Here is a 13,008-nt window from a genome sequence, read left to right as displayed (position 1 = left end):
AATGGAAAACGTGTGAACCCCTGGGCTCATGTAACTATAGAAAAACAGTAGGGAAGCTCCTCAGACTTTACAGAGTTACCATAGGACCCTGCAATTCCGTTTCTGGTTTATGTGCCCAAAATAAGTAACTAAAAGCCAAGGTCTCAGAAGTATTTGTACACCCACGATCGTAGCATTATCATCCACAACAGCTAAGATGTGGAAACAACCCCAATGTCCGCTGATAAATAAATGGACAGGGGAAATGCGGTATATCCACACAATGGAATATTAGTCAGCCTTAAAAAGGAAGACAGCAAAACGCTACCATAGGACAAACCTCAAGGACATCACGAAGCTCAATGAAATAAGCCAAAAGACAGATACTGTAGGATACCACCTACGTGCCCTACAGCCGTCAAAATCATAGAGACAGAAGGGAGAAAGGGAATCTCCAGGGGATTAAGGGATTGAGGAAGGACCGTTAGTATTTAATGGGTACAGAGCTCATTTCCAAGTTTACAAGAGAAGAGTTACAGAGAGGGAAAGTGGTGCCCATAAGGCGGTAAAACATGCACACGTTTAACACCTCTGAATTGTACATTTGAAAGTTGGTATTTTGGGGGCGCCTGGGTGGCTCAGTGGGTTGGGCCTCTGCCTTCGGCTTAGGTCATGATCTCAGGGTCCTGGGATCAAACTTCTCATGGGGCTCTCTGCTCAGCGGGGAGCCTGCTTCCCCCTCCCTCTCTGCCTGCCTCTCTGCCTACTTGGGATCTCTCTCTCTGTCAAATAAATAAAATCTTTTTTTAAAAACGTTGGTACGTTTTATGTGTATTTTATCACAATTTTTTTTTAAATGGGGGGAGCAAACATTACAACACAAGTTCACACCAATCAGACTGCAAAAATTCTAAAGGCTGACAAAACCAGGTAGGGGTAGGTAGGTTTCCTACACAGAGGACAGGAATGCAGACGGATACAGTCTTTTGGGAAGGCAACTGGACAACGTAATGAAGCAGAACTTGCAACTTGCAATTCCATTTCTAGGGAGGCATCCGGAAGAAACTCCTGCATATAAATAAGAGGTCAAGGGTCTCCCGGGCTGTGCCGCACTGTTCTGAACAGAAACACAAATGCCAGCAGCACGCCACAACTGATTAGGAATGGCTGCTGCCCCAACTCACAGTTAAAACAGATCTTCCCATTTAGATTTGGGGGGGGGGGGGGACTTCAAAAAACTTCAAGAAAAAGCAAGTTGCAGAGTAATTGTACATGATGGTACAATGTGTGTAAATGTTTAAGCCTCACATTTTGGGATGCCTGCACAAATATAGTAAAAAGGTAAGAAATACAGAAGATGTCATCTTTGGGGGAAGAGAAGCAATGGGTTTGGGATGGGGGCACAAAAGAGGGGTACATATCTATGCGTAACGTTTATCATGTTACATCTGAGCAATGGTACATGGGCATTTATTAGCCTTACTACGCAGGTGTTAGATGTTCTTATTGAGTGAAACATCTCAAACACACGTCTTCCAAGAACTTCTACATTCCATCTGGAGTTCATTCCAAGTCAAGTGACAATTAGCGGTAGCATTTTAAGCAAAAGAGTTTTCCAAAGTTGTTTATTCCCAAGTCTCATAAGTTTGTTGCTTTACCTAAAATGGTATTTGAAGGGCACTGAACACAACATAGGTTGTGTGTGTGTGTGTGTGTGTGTGTGTGTTTAAGGCACTTACCCAATAAGCAGAGATAGTTGGGTTCAGTCAGTCGGGATAGTTTTGTGACCTGATTCAGGATGTTGTAAAGCTCTGTCGGTTCACACAACACCAAACCAGCCATCCTATTGGGATGAACCAATAACATACAAGTTTAGCATCGCTTTCTTTTTTTTTTAATATTTTATTTATTTTACAGAGAGAGAGAGATCACAAGCAGGCAGAGAGGCAGGCAGAGGGGTGGGGGGAAGCAGGCTCCCCACTGAGCAGGAAGCCCGATGCGGGGCTCAATCCCAGGACCCTGAGATCACGACCTGAGCCGAAGGCAGAGGCTTAACCCACTGAGCCACCCAGGCATCCCTTGCTTTCTATTTGAAATGAATGGTGCCAAAAATACCGAATTAAACTCCTTTATACGCCTTCAGACAAAGATGGAAGTAATCACACAGGGGATCAGGCAAGCTTCAAGAATCTGTAGTAAGAGGTGTGCTGAGCGGAATAACGTGTTGAATGCAACATGTAGGCGCCAGCCAGAGAAATGCCAAACGGGCTATAACACAGTCAGCAATTCATTTCCTCTTTCAGCAAATAGGGACTGAGCACCTACTGTGTGCCAGGTCCCGGAAATAACTGGTAAACTAGACCCAGCCTCGTGAAGTTTACAGCCCAGCATGGAATACGGACACCGCACCAAAAAACCACATTATATGCAGGAATAGGGCTACCGAAGAAGCAGCCGTTGTCGGATGCGCTAACAGGAGGGCATCATCTAATTGAGGCTGTTAGCACCTCCCAGACAGCCCTCGCTAGCTGAGCCTCCCGAATCAGGAGGCTATGCCAAGACTCAGCCGGGTAGAGAAGGGAGAGAGGGTGAAGCAAGCAAGAACATTCAGTCCTCGGGAGAGTCTACAGGAGGCTGGTGCGGTGACCACCGCAGGGAGAGAGTGATGAGCGAAGACCCTGGGGACAGCCTTGTAGGCTTAGGATAAGGATGGCGGCAGTCAAGTTTGGGTAGGAAAATCGCTGATGTGTACTGATAGAACTGCAGCCAGCCCGGGCTCTGGCTCCTGACCGCAGGGCTGCCCTTACTTGCAATCCTGGTTCTCGAGCCCATCTGGCCTCTGGTGCCCCAAGATACGGAGTGGGAAGGGCTGGGGCCACGCAGCCACTTCCTACAAGGAGGCTACCTGTTAGCAGGGTGGGCAGCTACAGAGAGCTGCCTAGTGGGGCTGTGGTGGGGGGCGGGCATGTGGGAGAGAAGGGGAGTCGAGGGTTAGTCTTGCTCAAAACGGTGAGGGCTCCTGGGAAAGGTCAACCACTCAACATGGGCCCTGGGATCCTGAGATCCTGAGATCCTCAGGAACTCAGACTTCGGTTCTCAGCCTCCCCTCCAACATGGTCCATTTCAGCCTCCACGTGGATCATTCCCATCAGCGGGCAAACCTCCTCTGTACCCGACTCCATTCTCCTGTACAGAGACACCGCTCACTGCCTTCAATGCCTCCCCTCCAAACCCTCCTAGCCTTGCCACTTACTGTGGGCTGCTTGACCATGGGGAGTAATTAGCCTCTCTGCGCCTCAGTTTCTACCTCTGTAAAATGGGCGGAATAGTATTGCCTGTTCTGTAAGGCCACGATAACAGAACCTCCCTGTTGGGTGTGGATTAATGAAAGCACACACGAGACATTCTGATCAGGGAAGAAATACAACCTTTTCCAAGCTGGAGCTTCTAACCCATCAGACCACAGGAACCGCTTTTGTCAAGGTCATCAACCATCTCTGTCTTGCCTACGCCATTTGTTGCTTCTCTCTGGGCTTGAAGGATGGAGTCTGTCCACACTCCACCCGGTTTAGCTCCACTCCTTCCCAACACTCTCCACCTCCAGGACACTCCACTCAGTGCTCCGTGGGGCAAGCTCTACCTCCTCACATTAAGCAGGTCCTGCGGCTGTCCTCTCTGTCTACACTCGCTCTAGGACAGGACTCTCCACCTCAGCACCACTGGCATTCGGGGCCAGGTAATTCCGTGCTGTGTGTGTGGGGGGTACAGCAGGATTCCTAGCAGCACCCCTGGCCTCCAACCAGTAGCCAATTTCCCCCAACCCGGGTGTAACCACCAAAGAGGTTTCCAGATGTCACCAGATGTCCCCCGGCAGAAGGCGACAAGTCACCCACCACTGGAGAACCACCGCCCTAAGAGCTAGAGCCTAAGGGACCTGAATCCCATTTGTACACCAGGGAGTCCCAAATCGTAGCCCTTACTTGATGTCTCCACGGATCTGGACCCCACCTGGATGTCTCATGGGCGTCTCAAATGCAACACGGCCAAAACAGAACTTTCCATCCACACGAGCCCCCGCCTCCAATACCTGTCTTTGCCTTTTCAGCCTCGGAGGACAGCACCATTATCTACCCAGTTGCTCAAGTCCACACCCTGAATTCCTCTTTTCCTTGGCTTCTCGCACCCCAATCGATTAGCTTCAGTACTTAAATATATTCCAAACCTAGCACTTCGCTGCAGCTCCAGGGCTAACATCCTAGACTAAGATACTGTCCTCTCTCTCGGAGGATGTCATACTTCCTGCTTCTGGTTTTCTCCCTACAATCTAATCTTAACGTGGCCGCCACCATCCGACATTACTGCACTCATTGGTTTGCTCATCAATCTTCTCCCACTGGAATGGATGGGTCACAAGGACAGGGACCTTGTCCTCCTTGTTCAGAGCATCCCCACCCAGTGCCCAGGATTTCTGTGCACAGTAACACTCAAGAAGCATGCACGGACTGAGTAAATCCTTAGTCACCATTCCTGCCTTCCTCACTGATGGGGTCACCTTGACTTGATGCCACACCCACCGATACCACTGGCGGATTGTACCTAAGGACCTCCCCACTCCCACCAGTGCCCAGTCAGATCCCAGATCCTCTGTTCCTGAAAGAAAGCCCAGTGCTCAGGGCATTTGGGAGGCCGTGGGTCGAGGAGAGAGGACAAGCTTTGGATCTAGTCCTACAGCTTCCATAAGCCAACCTAAAGGCTGGCTCCTAACCTAACCCATCCCTAGCTCAGAGCCCACCCTCAAATTCCCACGCGCTTTCTCCCCACTAAAGCCTCCATCCCTTTATTCACTAGTGGGGGAGGGGATGGTCTTCAGGCATCCAGGGGTCAAGCCAGCTCCAGGAACCAACTCCTCGAGACTTCTTTCCTTCCCAAAAGCAGCACTCTTCCTGGTCAAGCAAGGACCCCTCACCTGCTGATAGAGGAGGAAGAGGACCGTTCCTAACCTAACAACACAGCTCGGAGAGAGGATGCAGCCCTGTGAGCGGAGATCGGGGCGCTGCTAGCCTGGGCAGGTGGACAGGGTGCTCACCTCCCCACTTTCAGCGCTACTCCGAACTCTACAAGGTTTCAGATGTTCCTGGCTCTGCCATTTGCGTCCTAAGAATACTTGGACTTTGAGCTTCTACATAGACCATTAAACGAACATTGACAAGTTTCTGCCAAAAGTATTTTCCTTGGTGAGCTCCGTTAAGCCAATTTAATTCCTCGATTTCACATTTCACGGTTAACCCATTCTGACTTTTTTTTACTTTCAATTTTGTTTAGCCAAAATCAGTTTTCCTAAGCTCAAGTCTTTTTCTTGTGTGAATTTCACAATAAAGATTTGATGCCTTAGGGACACCTGGGTGGCTCAGTGGGTTAAGTGTCTGCCTTCAGCTCAGGTCATGATCTCAGGGTCCTGGGATTAAATCCCACATCAGGCTCCTTGCTCAGCGGGGAGCCTGCTTTTTCCCCTGCTTGTGTGCTTGCGTGCTCTCTGCTAAATAATCTTAAAAAAATAGAGAAAAAAAATTTGATTCCTTAGTCAGATTTTCATGCTAGCAGCACTGACCTGGTATGGTTTCTGCCACTGTTTTATATGTAGTGACTTTCCTAGTGACCTGTTCAAAACAGTAGCGTCAAAGTGGCAAGTTGAAGACAGCTCCCTGTGGATTCTTTGAGCACAGATGGCACTCGGAGACTTTCAGGAGGGGTTCAGTGTGATGGTCCTTGCAGGTGAATGGGGCAGGCAGATGGGAAGAGTGGCCAGAGGGAGCACTTTGAAGATCTGGCTTCATGGGATCAGAGAGACCGACCTTCCTGTGAACTGACCAGCCGGGAAATCCACACAGCTTTTTGGGTGGCAAGCAAAGCCGCGAACTCTATCGGGAGAGCCAGGGGCCAGCAGCAGCCTGGTCCTTGCATACTGGACATCCACTGGTAGGAAAGTTCTTCACCCTCCCCTGCAGGGACCTGGCCTATCTCCAAACCAGGAGGTTTGTGTGTGGCTGTCGGCCCAGAGCTGTCTGGACACAGCCGGGCTGCTGAACGCAACTCCAGTGAGAACACATGTCTATATTTGGGGAACAAAAGCCAACCAGGGAAGGGATGTTTCCTTAAGGGTCAGCATGGCCGGAAATGAAGCTGGAAACTGGCCAGACCCAGCCCTTCTTCCCTCCCTGGCCTTGACCAACACATGAGGCCTTCCCATTCTGACTGATGGCACAGCTGTCAGAGGCCAGGCCTCCCATCAGGCCTCTCAAAGGACTTCCAGGACATAGAGTCTGATCTACTGCTCAGCCACAGGCAGTCTTGGTGGACACAGCTGATGGCCATTTGCTTCTGGTGGAGAGGAGAGGCACAGTGTTCCTGGAGAAGCCAGGCGTAAGCTTTACTTTGGGCTCTGGGCTCAGGCTGAGCAGGGACCAGGGGACTGCACAGACAGGGTTCAGGATCCAGAGATAACCCCACTATGCCGCCACTCTCTGTATGAAGCAGATGGCCAAAGCTTAATACAGGGACAGACTTCAACACGCTCGCCTGAAAAGGGAGGCAGATGACACGGAATTCTACTGGAAAGGCTGTAGGAAGGTTATGTCGAGATGACCAACACCAACTGTCCGGCACGGGCGGGAGCTTAGGAAACAGGTAACCCTTTACTGCTACCTTAGCTCTCTCCTCCCAACTTCACCCAGCAGCCTCCAATAGCTACAAATCCCACAGAGAGCACCATTCAGAGACTCTTAGGCCAAGGAGCAGGACAGGAGCTGGCCATATTTGTAAGTGGACGGAGCTCTGGCTGCTGCCTGAGGGGCAGGCTCCCCCGGGGATCTGGGATCCTGGGATCCAGGTGACACCTTCCTTGTGGCCTGAACCTTGACAAAGCTAGAGGACATAGCTGCAGGCTAGAGCACCCCCGAGATGTGGAGGTGAGAAGTGGCCTCGCTATCAGTCTCTCATTTCAGAGAAGCACCCGGTCCTATTGTTCGGGATCGCTAGTATGTATCTCTGAATTTCAGAAGCAACAAGTTTGGGCCAGAGGCCCAGACCCAGGCGCTCCCCCGTCCCTATCCCCAAACCTAGGCGCACTACACACCTGAGAGAAACCCCTGCAGTCCTGGGAGAGTGTGTTCCACGCAGTTCACCTGGCAGGCACAGGGGTCGGTCAACTGTAACGCGGTCTCCCAAAGCCCGTGACCATGACATCTGGTCTCACCGCCTCCAACTCTGCCCTCAGCACTTGCTTCTCCTCTGCGCCTTGATCAGGCTTAGGCCACACCCTCCGCTCCCCTGACATAGATCCTCAGCCCTGACCAGCCTCTGGACTTGGCTTTGCTCCAAGTTCCCTGACCTCTGACCGATCTGTGAGACCAAAGGCTCTGGTCCTGACCCCGATCTTCTCCGCTCTTGGGAGCTCCTCCTGGTGCTTCCTGCTGCCTCTGCCCCTGCTAGGCCACCACTGCCCACTTGTTCCACTGGAATGTATCTTGGAAGTCAAATCCTTGGGCTTCCGGTAGGCACGAGCCACAATGTGGCTACTTAAAGCTATTTACCCAAATACAGTTCCATTTTAAAATATCCTAGAGCACCTAGAGAAAAATAAAACTCCTGTGCAAGGTGGAGTGATTACCACCTTTCTGACTTTTCACTAGCTCCAAGGATCCGAAAGAAGAGGTTTAAAATATCACTTTAAAATATCACTCTTATTGGGGCGCCTGGATGGCTCAGTGGGTTAAGCCGCTGCCTTCGGCTCAGGTCATGATCTCAGGGTCCTGGGATCGAGTCCCGCATCGGGCTCTCTGCTCAGCAGGGAGCCTGCTTCCTTCTCTCTCTCTGCCTGCCTCTCCATCTACTTGTGATTTCTGTCAAATAAATAAATAAAATCTTTAAAAATAAATAAATAAAATAAAATATCACTCTTATCACTCTTCTGCAAAGAAGACATCCAGACGGCCAACAGACCCATGAAAAAGTGCTCCACGTCACCCGGCATCAGGGAAATACAAATCAAAACCACAGTGAGATACCAGCTCACACCAGTCAGAATGGCTAAAATGAACCAGTCAGGAAACGACAGATGTTGGCGAGGATGTGGAAAAAGGGGAACCCTCCTACAATGTTGGTGGGAATGCAAGCCGGTACAGCCACTCTGGAAAACAGCATGGAGTTTCCTCAAAAAGTTGAAAATAGAGCTACCCTATGACCCAGCAATCGCACTACTGGGTATGAATCCTAAAGATGCAAACGTAGTGATCCAAAGGGGCATGTGCACCCAAATGTTTATAGCAACAATGTCCACAATAGCCAAACGATAGAAAGAACCTAGATGTCCATCAACAGATGAACGGATCAAGAAGATGTAGTATACGTATACAATGGAATACTATGCAGCCATCAAAAGAAATGAAAGCTTGTCATTTATGACGATGTGGATAGAACTAGAGGGTATTATGCTGAGCGAAATAAGTCAATCAGAGAAAGACAATTATGATCTCTCTGATATGAGGAATTTGAGAGGCAGGGTGGGGGTCGTGGGGGCTAGGGAAGGGAAAAAAATGAAACAAGATGGAACCAGGAGGGAAACAAATCATAAGAGACTTTAATCTCAGGAAACAAACTGAGGGTTGCTGGGTTGTGGGGGGGTCAGGGATAGGGTGGCTGGATGATGGACATTGGGGAGGGTACGTGCTATGGTGAGTGCTGTGAAATGTGTAAGACTGATGATTCACACACCTATACCCCTGGGGCAAATAATAGATTATATGTTAATAAAAATAACAAAAAAATAAATAAAGCACATCACTTGAGTTTCGATTTTAGGGTTGACGATAAGGTAGGTTAGCATATACTGGCATCGCAGCAAGAACAGGACAGTCGGTAACCGTGGTCCAAGCTTACTGTAAGGCACAAAGCGGTCAGCAGATGTGGGGTGTGCGGCTTGCATATGTGCGGAGTAAGGCAAGGAGGGGGTGGTGTACTCGCACGTGTGTACAAAAATATATCAGAACAGACAAAAATTAAACTATGGGGATAGGAATCAGGAAGTAGCAGTCCTAGGGGACTGCTGGAAAGGAGCATGAAGGAACTTTCTGGAACAATGAAAATGTTCTACAGATTGTTTTGGGGGGTGGTGATTAACGGCGTAAATGGTCAAAACCATCCAACTGAACACTTAAAATCTGTATACTGTATTGTATACAAACTATGTGGCCATAAAAAGGAATCCCAGGTAGATCCAGGTGCCTCTGTGTTCAGGGATACGAGTATGCAGGTGTGTGTGAATAGGAGCCTGTGTGTGTAGCCCTATATACACACCGATGACCTTGGTGTGGGGTCTGGGCTGTGGGAACCGTGTGGACTAGGACACACATAAAGTACACCCTGCGGAATTCAGCCCGGCCTTCACAGCTACCAGCAAATGTCTGTCTCGCTGCTCATTTGCCCAGAATTTTCCCAATTGCTGTTAACTATTATCCAAACCTCCTCAGCCCTCCTTGGGTCCCCATGGAGCAACTTCTCTCATTTCCTGGTTCTTGCTCGGGAGGGGTAAGTCCCCTGAGTGTGAACCACCCTCCTCGGCCAGCTGTGCCTGGGGGCGGTAGGGGTGAGGGGGCTTCACGCTTCCTCCTGGAATCCTCTGACCTCCTCCTCTTCCACCTAAACCTTCTCTCCTTTCGGTAATCTCCAAGCTTTCTCCCTCCATCAGCATCCTTCTGAATTCCAGCACTCACAAGCCTTAGCTTGCTTGAAACCATTCATGAAACCAGAAAACCCTCCGAATAGCTTGGCCGGCACCCCCTGGACCTAGTGTAGGCAGAGAGGCTGGTGCTGGAAAAGTCTGAGGCTGGCTACCTGGAGAGGCAGAGGCATTTGAAATGCCCCGCACCACACATCCCCAGGATTGCTGGGGCAAAGGAGGCATTGTTTCCTGTAGATCAAATACGGGCAAGTGAGGCAGTCAACCAGAAGCCATTGTAAAGAGACTTTGCCCAAGACTTGCCACCTGGGGGAACGATCGGTCAGCTGCAGGGAGTACAGAATTCCAGAAACCAGGGCCTGAAGGAACAATGGAAAGCAGCGAGACTGAGGCATCACCACCTAGGTCAAAGGTACCGCACCCCAAAAGCACCACATGGAGGGGATCTGCTACAAACTCCTGTCCGGCTCAGAATAGTAAAGCCACATGACGGGGGGACCTTGCCTTCCTCCATGTCTACTTCTACAACCTCCAAGGCTCCGGAGCCACAGTCTATCGGGGGAGGAGGGGCTGTGAGGAAGCAAGATGGGGAAATGGAGAAGCCCAGCACCTTCCCCTCCACGAGTAGGAGCCTAAAGCAAGCTTGAGAGGGGAAGAGAAGTTTTGACACTGAATCAAGTTGAGATTTGACAACTATTGTAAACTGGACATGGAGGCAATGACGAGTCTGTTCTCGTGCCTCGGGGGGACCCAGGAACAGGCAAAGAAACAAAGCAAGAATGTGTGGGAAGATGTCAAAGCTGTTTTAGGACTGCAAGGGGCTTCCTAAACATGTTCAGTGTTAAGTACACATGCTTTGCAAAGTCAGAGTCAGTGCTTAATACAGTAGCGGTTAATACGGTTATGAACCATCTTGGGATAGAAAGGGAAGAAGCTGGGAACTGAATGTGAAGCTGGTTTTCCTAACAGTCAAGTCGTTTGGGGTGGCCTCAGTAGAGCACTTGGCAGGGATGGGGAAGGACTTGAACCCCTGGTGCTGGGAGTGAGCCGGAGAATCTAGGATTCTCCTCTGTCTCATGGCCTCCCCTCTCCCCTTTACAGAGATGCCTTCGTCCCTACCCTCTCTCCGGCATTCAGTCCCACATTTGATGTTGGAGTAACTCCCCATCTGCCCACTGGTAGTTCTGTGTGGACGACTCACCATCACTTCCAATCCAAACCATGTAAACGGACTCTTTCCCTTTTCCTCCAGCCAACTCTCCTTCCCCACATCCCCAAATCCCATTTCTACACGTAGATAACGTCTCTCGGCCTGATGTTCTTCATCCCTTACGTTCATTGCTTAAACCCAGATAGGCACAGACTAATCAATTCTCTCCTAGAGACTGCTTCCTCATTTGCCCTACTCCCTCCATTTCTATGGCCACCATCATAACTCAGGTCTTTCTCTCCTAAGACAGCCTCCTGAATAATCTCCCTGCGTTCCGTATCTTTCCACTGGAAGCCTTGGCACACGAAGATCAATCCGATCTTTCTCATAAACCCGGTGGCCTCATAAAGACCTCTGATGAACACTTGCTGCCCCAGGAATAAAATACAAGCTTCTCAGCGAACCTTTGGAGGTCCTGCACGCCCTGCTTTGGCCAGCCTTATCTAAAACTATCCAACTCTTCCAAAACAGAGACCCACTCTCGGCCCGGTGCTGTGGCTGGACAATAAAGACTCAGAGAGGACAGACATATCTGACCACAAGGAACTCTCAGTTCCAGTGGTTAAGATGTAGGGTAAGTGATGAACCAGAGAACAGTGTTAAGATAAAGGACGCTGCTCCTCTGCATGTCCCCCACTCCCGGAGAGGATCTGTTCACCATCTGTAGACTTAGGTTTTTCCACCCCCAGGTTTGACTTTGGGCTCTTCTCATCTAAACGCTTGAACTCCCATGCCCAGGTGAGGAGGATCTCGCCCTCCTGCAGCTGAATGGTCTCCTGGAGTAACTCCTTCCTGAATGTCTCTACCTCCCTGTTTGATCCTGAGGTGGTTCTCACATGGCCCCCACCCCAAATGTGGATTAGATGCACCTCCTGGGGCACCTGGGTGGCTCAGTGGGTTGGGCCTCTGCCTTGGGCTCAGGTCATGATCTCAGGGTCCTGGGTGCCCTGCATCGGGGTCTCTGCTCAGCAGGGAACCCACTTCCCCCTCTCTCTCTGCCTGTCAAATAAATAAATAAAATCTTTAAAAAAAAAAAAAAAAAAAAAGATGCATCTCCTTTCGTTCCCACCATAGTTCTTAACTTCCCTAATGTTGCCCCAATCATGCTGCCTGCAGCATAGGTCTCCTCCGCATAGACTCAGCTCCTTAGAAGACAGAAAATGGGGCGGCTCTTGTGAAACCACCAGCCTGCGGCACACTCCTCTGCCCCACCTGCCTGAACTCCTTGAGGAATTCGGTATTTCCAGAAAATTGATGAGATGGGGGGGCGGGGGGCGGGGAACGAAGCTTCTAATTCAACTTGTCAATGTAAACGATACATTCCTGGGGAGCCAGAACCGCAGCTTCGCGTTTCCATCCGGATCAACTCAACAAGCCCAGCCCCAGGTCCTTCTGCACCTAAAGCTGCAACAATGTGGCTGCGCAGACCTGAGGAGCAGGGGCCGGGGGACCCTGCAAGTTCCCACCTCGATTCCAGGCTCCTCGTCTTGCAACACGAGGCTGCTCTCCCGCAAACTCGTGGAGCAGGGCCTGGCCCTCGGGGCTGCGTCCGCCATTCCCACTGGCGGGGTCTGCGCGGGTCCTGTGCCCCCTGAGGGCCGAGGGCACTGGCTGCTGGGCGGTGCGGGGTGGGAGGATGGGGGGAGGGGCGCTTTGCACGGAAATGACTGATCACGGGGGACCCCATCCTCGCACCCCACCCCCAAAACTCAACCTCCTCTCCGCCCGCTCCTTCCCAGAGCCTTCCGGAGCCAGGAGCAGGAGGGGTGGTCTGGGCTGAGGTCCAGGGCCCGGACCGCACCCTCTCCGCCCGGCCCGCGGGGCGACCTTGACCTGTCTCCTTGTCAGAGCCTGCGTGTGGAGCCCCACCTGGAAACGGCTCCTCTAAGGCTCTTCCAGCCTAAATCCCGTCCTCTTCCACCTGTCTGGTGCGGACTGTCCCTCCCACTCGCGACCGCGTCTCCCGCAGCGGCCGCACGGAACGCGAGGCGCGCTACGACCCCGCCCGGACCACGCTCCCCGTGCGCAGGAAGCGGCCCTGCACCTTCCTTCCTCGCCGAGCCCCGCGACGGACCGGATACCGCGA

General features: G+C 51.1%; 1 protein-coding gene across 2 annotated transcripts in view; it reads right to left on the bottom strand.

Moving 5' to 3' along the window:
* STYXL1 (serine/threonine/tyrosine interacting like 1) overlaps positions 1 to 13,008 on the bottom strand; it is a 55,319-nt gene that overhangs the window by 41,393 nt on the left and 918 nt on the right. The window contains exons 1-2 of one of the 2 annotated variants that reach the window (XM_059155138.1): positions 12,792 to 12,995; positions 1,719 to 1,822 (exon numbers count right to left, since the gene is read on the bottom strand). In XM_059155138.1, coding sequence (XP_059011121.1) covers positions 1,719 to 1,821 — 103 coding nt within the window. In that variant the 5' untranslated portion in view covers position 1,822; positions 12,792 to 12,995. Of the gene's footprint in view, positions 1 to 1,718; positions 1,823 to 12,791; positions 12,996 to 13,008 lie in introns of those variants that run through there. The other variant, XM_059155139.1, reaches the window with a different exon arrangement.

Source organism: Mustela lutreola, chromosome 17 (assembly GCF_030435805.1).
Source record: "Mustela lutreola isolate mMusLut2 chromosome 17, mMusLut2.pri, whole genome shotgun sequence".
NCBI classification, from domain to species: Eukaryota; Metazoa; Chordata; class Mammalia; order Carnivora; family Mustelidae; genus Mustela; species Mustela lutreola.
This window is presented reverse-complemented; position numbering and strand designations above follow the sequence as displayed.